This window comes from Gorilla gorilla, chromosome 5, assembly GCF_029281585.2.
Source record: "Gorilla gorilla gorilla isolate KB3781 chromosome 5, NHGRI_mGorGor1-v2.1_pri, whole genome shotgun sequence".
NCBI classification, from domain to species: domain Eukaryota; kingdom Metazoa; phylum Chordata; class Mammalia; order Primates; family Hominidae; genus Gorilla; species Gorilla gorilla.
Genome location: NC_073229.2, coordinates 191,503,005 through 191,511,127, shown reverse-complemented (window position 1 = coordinate 191,511,127; position 8,123 = coordinate 191,503,005). Strand labels below are relative to the sequence as shown.

The window sequence follows — 8,123 nt, the reverse complement described above, 5'->3', positions numbered from 1 at the left end:
GTGTGCCAGGCATTGTCTGTCACTAGCGACACATGGATATATGGAGTATGTCCCTGGCTGATGAACCTAACTTTCTAGTGGATTCTATGCATTTTTACAAGCCATTGATTTTTCCATGCTTCCAGGGCCCACTCCAGGCCCTGCTGGTACAGATCCCAATCCAAGTGGTGTACTAGGTAGGAAAGACTCCAGCAGAGAAAATAAAATAAACTTGTATTTAACAAAACACAAGTACAAGTGAAACCATCGGCTATGGAATGAGCAGGTTGTCTCAAATCCCCTTTCAAGTTTAAGTGTCGGGACCACATCTGACCAGTGTGTAAAATCAAGCCCCATGCAGAAGGATCCCAGCAAGCATCCTTTATGTACGAAAAGGAAGAAGAAAATTTCCCCATGAAACATATTCAAAGTAGAGAACAATCTTTTTGATTCCATTGTTATTTTAATTGTATACAGACATAGGAGTCTTTGCATAATTAGACTTTTCCTTCTTTCGTGACTGTGGATGCAAAGCCCTGGACCCCCAGACATTGTAGGACATTTACTCCTCAGCTTTGCACCCCGGTGATGTGAAGCGAAACACCATTTCCCCTTTTTTATGGCAGAAGAAAACAGAACACAACTGCAAAGGGGCTTTTCCCTCCCCTGCTCATCCTCTTTCCCCAAATGAATTTTGGTTTGCTGTGGACTCTATTCTGCTGAGGAACTGTTCTTGTTGGGCAAATGTAGATCTTGTCTACTCTGTGGCAGGAAAAGGCCTTTTCTTTCATTTTGTAAGAAAGAGCACAGAGTTCCTCCTGTACCTGCTCCAGCTGTGCCTGCAGCCCCTCACGGCCGGGTGATGCCATTCCCAAACTGCTCAGCCCCCAGCACTGTGGTGGCCACAGCTGTGGGTGTCTTGCTGGGGCTGGAGTGTGGGCTGGGTCTGCTGGGCAACGCGGTGGCGCTGTGGACCTTCCTGTTCCGGGTCAGGGTGTGGAAGCCGTACGCTGTCTACCTGCTCAACCTGGCCCTGGCTGACCTGCTGTTGGCTGCGTGCCTGCCGTTCCTGGCCGCCTTCTACCTGAGCCTCCAGGCTTGGCATCTGGGCCATGTGGGCTGCTGGGCCCTGCGCTTCCTGCTGGACCTCAGCCGCAGCGTGGGGATGGCCTTCCTGGCCGCCGTGGCTTTGGACCGGTACCTCCGTGTGGTCCACCCTCGGCTTAAGGTCAACCTGCTGTCTCCTCGGGCAGCCCTGGGGATCTCGGGCCTCGTCTGGCTCCTGATGGTCGCCCTCACCTGCCCGGGCTTGCTCATCTCTGAGGCCGCCCAGAACTCCACCAGGTGCCACAGTTTCTACTCCAGGGCAGACGGCTCCTTCAGCATCATATGGCAGGAAGCACTCTCCTGCCTTCAGTTTGTCCTCCCCTTTGGCCTCATCGTGTTCTGCAATGCAGGCATCATCAGGGCTCTCCAGAAAAGACTCCGGGAGCCTGAGAAACAGCCCAAGCTTCAGCGGGCCCAGGCACTGGTCACCTTGGTGGTGGTGCTGTTTGCTCTGTGCTTTCTGCCCTGCTTCCTGGCCAGAGTCCTGATGCACATCTTCCAGAATCTGGGGAGCTGCAGGGCCCTTTGTGCAGTGGCTCATACCTCGGATGTCACGGGCAGCCTCACCTACCTGCACAGTGTGCTCAACCCCGTGGTGTACTGCTTCTCCAGCCCCACCTTCAGGAGCTCCTATCGGAGGGTCTTCCACACCCTCCGAGGCAAAGGGCAGGCAGCAGAGCCCCCAGATTTCAACCCTAGAGACTCCTATTCCTGACAACAGCCAGTGTCCTCAACGCCCGTGTTTATGGAACTACCTGCGACCTAAATAATTACTCCTACTTTGGGATTCTGGAAGAAGAAGAAGTCTTAAGACTGCAATACAAGGATCAGAGCATAAACATGGGCACGGTTGCTGCAGATGTGGTCTTATACTTTATTGAGCAGGGTGGTCCTCTGTGATTTTACCTTACAGAGTGGCAAATCAAAATGAACAAGCCAGAACCTCCTTCTACCCAACTATGATGCAGATTCAGTTGCTGAACTGAAAAGTCGGGCAGCTACTGCATCTCCACACTTGAAGAAATGTAATTTGCTAAATCAGTGAAGGAAGAGAAGAAAGCCGGGTGATGGCATCTTTCCAACTCTTACTTGGTCTCAGCAAGTCATTTTCATTTATTATGCTTCAGTTTTAAATACAAAAAAAAACTATGTTTTCTTCTCACCTGCTTGTGCAGACTGGGGATGACCCACATCAGAAAGTGCCCTGGTTCTAAAAAGAGACTCTGCTGTATATAAGGTACTGTCATACATGCTAGCCTTTATCTGGAACATAACATTTTTGTTTTCATAAAATTTTGCTTCATTTTTCTAGATTATACATTATGTTAAGGAAATTGTAGTGAGTTCCCTAGTTTACTGTAAGAAATGCTTTCCTGATACGTTTCTGGAATTTACCTCTAGAGCTGTTTTTTAAGTTTGAATGTCTAAAAGGCTTTTGAAATGTACTTTGCTTCCCCCGATGTGAAAAAAAGGTCACAGAACTTTATACCTCCTGCGAGAAGTGCACAATGTAAGCTATCACGTGGCGTTTGAAATAGTCATTTCCAACCCCGCTGGCACAGCTGGTGGACAATGGTGCTCGGGACCTGCCAGGTCTCCATGGGCCACAGTGTGAAGGTGGGCAGGCGTCCAGCCCCAGCCTCTGGATGCCGTTACAACAGCTGCCATCTTTTCATCTCATTCCTTGTAAATTGTATTCCAAAACTGAGTCTCACGATGATGATAAAAGATTTTCAAAGTCACTTTCCTTGTTGCCTTATCTCTCATTCTCTGCTCAAACCTAGAAGTTTGCTTAGGGCCAAAAAGCAGTCACCACCATGCCCAGAGGAGGCGGGAGGCCTGCCTTGTCACGACATGGGCCTCGTGAGCTGCCCCTCAGCCTCCCTGGAGCTGCACTCATGTTATTCGTGTGCAGAAACTATTCTTTATCTCCTAACACAATAAAACACTTTTGTACTAAATATCAGTTCTGTGGTGTTTTGATGCCTTCAATTATCCCACAGGGGTAGTCCCAAGCTTTCTGTCAAATTCGAGGTCAAAAATGATGACTCTAGGCAACAGAAAATGGCAAGTCTCCCATCTGCAGAGCTGACAGCCTGGCAGGGAGGTTCCTTATCAGAACCAAATTTGAAATGTGGGAGTGGGTTCCGCCTGTTCTGCTAAGGAAGGATGTAAAAATCTGCCCAACGAAAGGAGTATAATTTGGAATTCTACCAGCATTACTTTGCTACTGTCTGAGGTTTTATTTCCTCCTAAGTGAATAGAATTTCAAAGGGCTAAGAAGGGAACAGTGACCAGATAGTTGTGAAATGTCTGAATAAAATTCTTTAATGTGGACTCGTTCTACACTGTGCCTGTTTTCTTCCCTTGAAACAGAAAAGAAATATCTTCATTTTTCTTCCCCTGATCTTAATGCATATATAATTTTAAGTGCTGCTTTGAAAAACCTAACATTTAACAGAATCATTTTTCATATCATAATAAATGCCCCATAAGCATTCTTTGCACGGTTACACAATAGTCGACACTATGGGTGTTTCTTAACTGTTTTTCTGCTGTTGGATGTTGAGATCCATAACTCTCTGCACAGGTGGAATCCACAGAGTGAAGTGGCATGGTCCCCTGACAGATGCCCTGTAGGAATAGACCCCCACAGGTGGGGACAGATGCCCTGTAGGAATAGGCTCCCACTGGAGGGATACAGCCCACCCCTCCACTCACAGGAAAAGCTCTGCAGTCCAGCACTGTGCACGGGGATGTCATGGGGCTACAGACTCTCCCAAACCCCGTGATCTATGGCTTTTTCCCTGGGAATGCACTGTCTTTTCTCTAGGATGCCACAACTTTCTGTACACTCTGCCTTCCCTGTGTGCATTTTTAGCCTGGCAAAATCCGCCTATACCTGGGGTGGTCTCAGCTCCACACCGCTGTCTCTCGAGTTCTTTCTGACATCTCCTGGGTGGAGCTGCCAGCCCTCCACTCTGCTCACAGGTGTGCCTGATGCAGTGCTGCAGGCCTGGGGGGTCCAGAGCGTTTAGGAAGCCCTGATACCTCGGCCAGCCCCGGGCGTTCTGGTTCAGTTGGCCTGGGGAGGAGCCTGGGCACTGGTAGGTCTGAAGTCCCCTCATTAATTCTATCAATGGGCAGTCAGGTCTAAGACTCGCTGGGTGAGTGGCTCAGGGCCTGGGCAACAACATCCTGCCCCATCACTTCTTAGCTCTGTGACCTGGGACAAATCACTTCACTGCTCTCAACTTTCCCCTTCTGTGAAATGGGGATAGTAAAATGTATCTCGTGGGATTATGGTGGCGATTAAGTAAAATAACACAAAACATTTAGCACAGTATGTCATAAGCATTCAGTAAATACTAATTTGCTGTTTTTAAGTGATCACACAATTTCTATTTTCATTGCTTACTTCCCCAACCAGATTGTGGGGGCTTTGGGGACATAGTTTTTCCCTCTGTATTCTCAACACAGAACCTGGCATGGGAAGGGTGTTTTATGAACTGGAAGTTGAAAAGTTCTGTTAAATCAAAGGTTGATTATCATTCTTCTTGTGTAGCAGATCCTTTTGTGATCTCCTATGGCTATTCTGTGTGCCTCATTTCGCTTCTCACATCTATGAAATGGGACTTTTCTTGTTCCTTAGGAGGCTGAGGATCACGTGAGTGGCCCCCACCTCCGGGGATGTTTCTCACGTGTCCAGCCCCATCTCATCAAAGGAGCATCCACAGCACTGCACATAGATGGGGTTTCTTCTTCAAGGAGATGAGATAACAAGGGTCTTATTCTTCTCCACGTCATTGTCTCTGAATAAGGAAATGACTCAAAAGGGAAGTGTGGACAGACGGTGAATGGCGAGCCTCAGGACCACGACTGTTTTGCTGCCAATAGCAAGTTCCAGTTTCTTTTCTCCCGTGACTCACTTGCTGTGATGAGGCAGGGGCACCATCATGTCTGAGAGTCATGCAAATCGGCACCGTCAGAATTCTGGCAGATCCAGGAAAGACAGCCGGGAGCTTCAGTTTCCACAGGAGTGATGAATTTCTTGTCCATACGGAGGCAATGCTATCAGCTGGGAAACTCCGTTAGTTGTTTCTCTTTCTAAAATCTACTGGGTGACAGCTAGAGAAAGCTCGTCCTCTGTCTTCTCATAATCATTTCTGCCAGTAATAAAATCAACCCTTTCAGTTTATTTAAAGGTCAGGACAATAAAAGGACTCTGCATTTGCCTGTGGGCATGGCTGGGGACTGTGAAATGCATTTCGTGACTCTCAGGGGCTTCCAGAACATTCCACTACGTACTTACGAGGTCCTCAAGTAATAGCCATCCTCATAATGCCTCTTTAGCGTGTGTGGTAAAAGACACATAAAATGTATCATTCTCATCATTTGTAAGTGCAATTCAGTGCCATTAAGTACATCACACTGCTATGCAACCACCACCACCAGCGACCGCCAGAACTCTCCTCGGCTGGTAAAACTGAAACTCTGCCCCATTATATAGCAACCCCCCACTTCCGTTTCCCCGGCCCCTGTCAACAACCACTCTACTTTCTCTCGCTACGGATTTGACCACTCTATGTTCCTCCTATGACTGGAAACCTATAGGATTTTCCTTTTATGGCTAGATTATTCTACTTAGCATGATATCCTCAAGGCTCACCCATGTGACAGCATGTGTCAGAATTTCCTTTTTGTTGAAGGATGAATGATATTCCACTGCTTGCATACACCACATTTTGCTTATCCACTCATCCATGGGTTACATTCACCTTTTGGTTGTTGTAAATAGTGCTGTTGTGAACACAGGTGTACAAACATCTCTTGGACACCTAGTTGAGTTCTTTTGCATATATACCCAGGAGTGGAATTTCTGAATCATATGACAATTCAGTGTTTGATGTTTTGAGGAACTGCCATATTGTTTTCACAGCAGCTGCACTTTTTGCATTCCCACCAGCAGCACACAAGGGTTCCAGTTTCTTCACATCCTCACCAACACTTGTTCTTCTCCAGCTTGTTTGTCTGTTTTTATAGTAGCCATCCTAATGGGTGTGAAGTGGAAAAGTGCTTCTTTGAAAATCAGGAAATGCTTAGTATCTTCAGAAACTAAGAAGAAATCTCTGTAGCTGGAACCTGGACACTACAACCAAGCCGACAATAAGTGTATGATGTGGCCACCCCACACTCTAGTCCATGAGCTCACAGGCCATTTCCATTTTTAAGTCTTCTTTGTCACTGAAATCGCAGGTTAGAGGACAAGTGTATCCAGGAATTCTGTCAGCATGACCGTGATCAGTGGCAGAGCGTCCTCGTGACAGCTCCATGTGCCATTGGATCATCTCCTCTCATGCCACCAAGCTCTGCAATTAGAACAGGAGCCTGAACCTCCCATTCCATCACACAGCTAAAGAGCAGCAGAGATAAGACTCAAACTAAAGGCCTACAGTCTTTAAGTCCAGGAAACTGCAGCATCTCCGCTCGTCTCATACTCCACATTTTGGTTTATGGTTCACTGGACTGGAAGCTTGTAGGCCCTCAGTTTGGGTCTTATCTCTGCTGCTCTTTAGCTGTGTGGTCTTGGGCACAACAACACATGATGTCTACTTTTTTATCTGAAAAAAATGAAGATAGTTGCACCTTCTTCAAGAGACTGTGGAGACGGCTGAACAAGCACACAAAAGTACCACTCAAAACCACCCAGGGGAATTCAGCTGCTTGCAGGCCAGACCCTGCCCGACATGCAGAGGAGTGATCAACGTTTCCCTCGGTGTAACTTAGAAGGCCACATTCTCCTCTCCACAAATGGCGCAAGATTTTTCAATAAAAGGGGGACCCTTTAAAAATATTGTGTGGTTTGTGGTGAGAAATCAAAAGTACAGTGAAAACAGAAGAGCGAAATATCTTCTCTTTTGTCTTCCTCGAGTAGGACCCTTTCTCCTTCCTTCCTCCCAGCATTGCAGCAACGCTGCTGTTACACAGAGAGCCCAGCCTTCTTGTTTTCTTCTTTCTCTGCAGGTAATGCTCCCTTACTCCTTCACTCTCTGACATTTCAAAACCCAGTTCAGCTAATGACCTTCCTTTACAAGAATGTGACAGGCACTCCTATACGGCCCTGGCTGTTTTATCTTCACTTCCTCATAATCAGCCTGCTGTGATTTGAATGTCCTCTCCAAAACTCAAGGTGAAACTTAATTGTCATTCTAAGAGTGCAGGAGGTGAGGCCTTTAGGAAGTGATTAGGTCATGGAGCCCCACCCACGTAAATAAATGGGTTAGTTATAGCAAGAATGGGTTGTTATAAACTGAGCCTGGCCCCTTGTGCTTTCTCTTTCACAAACACTTGCTTGCCCTTCTACTCTTCCACTGTGAGATAACATAGTAAGAAGGCCCTCACGAGATGCAGCTGCCGATCCTGGACTTCTCGGCCTCTAGAACCATGAGCTAAATCAACCTCCATTATTTATAAATTACCCTGTCTGTGGTATTCAGTTGCAGCAAGAGAAAACTGACTCATACTCTGACACACTTTTCCATAAATCAGACACATGGTTCAAGAGTGTAGACAGTCTACACTCACACACCCAGTGTATGCCTGCTTCCATAAGTCAGCACAGCCAAAATGCAAAAAGCCCCAATGTAGTTGTATAATAAGTAGTTCTTGTTGACAAAACCTGTGAGGTAAGCAAGGAAGGTATCAATATCCTCATTTGTAGATCAGAAAACTGATACTCCAAGAGGCTCAGGAGCTTGGCCAAGCCCACACGGCCACTAAATGACAAAACTGAGATGCAGTCCTAGATCTCCTGGAACTGCTCCAGTGTTCTTACGTTCTGGTCTCCTCTTGTCTTAGTCTCTTTGGGCTGCTCTAACACAACACTGTAGACTGGGGAATTTATAAATAACAAAAATGCATTGATTGAGGCTCTGGAGCCTGGGAAGTCCAAGATAAGGTGCCAGCAGATCCAGTGTCTGGTGAGGGCTGCTCTCAGCTTCAAAAATGGCACCCTGTTGCTGTGCCCTCACATGGTG

At 46.9% G+C, this 8,123-nt stretch overlaps 1 protein-coding gene across 1 annotated transcript; it reads left to right on the top strand.

Moving 5' to 3' along the window:
- Positions 1 to 692: 692 nt before the first annotated feature.
- On the top strand, positions 693 to 3,423 carry GPR31 (G protein-coupled receptor 31). The gene has a single exon (XM_004044954.2). The coding sequence runs from the start codon at positions 842 to 844 to the stop codon at positions 1,799 to 1,801; it is 960 nt and encodes a 319-aa protein (XP_004045002.1). The 5' UTR covers positions 693 to 841; the 3' UTR covers positions 1,802 to 3,423.
- The last annotated feature ends 4,700 nt before the right edge of the window (positions 3,424 to 8,123 follow it).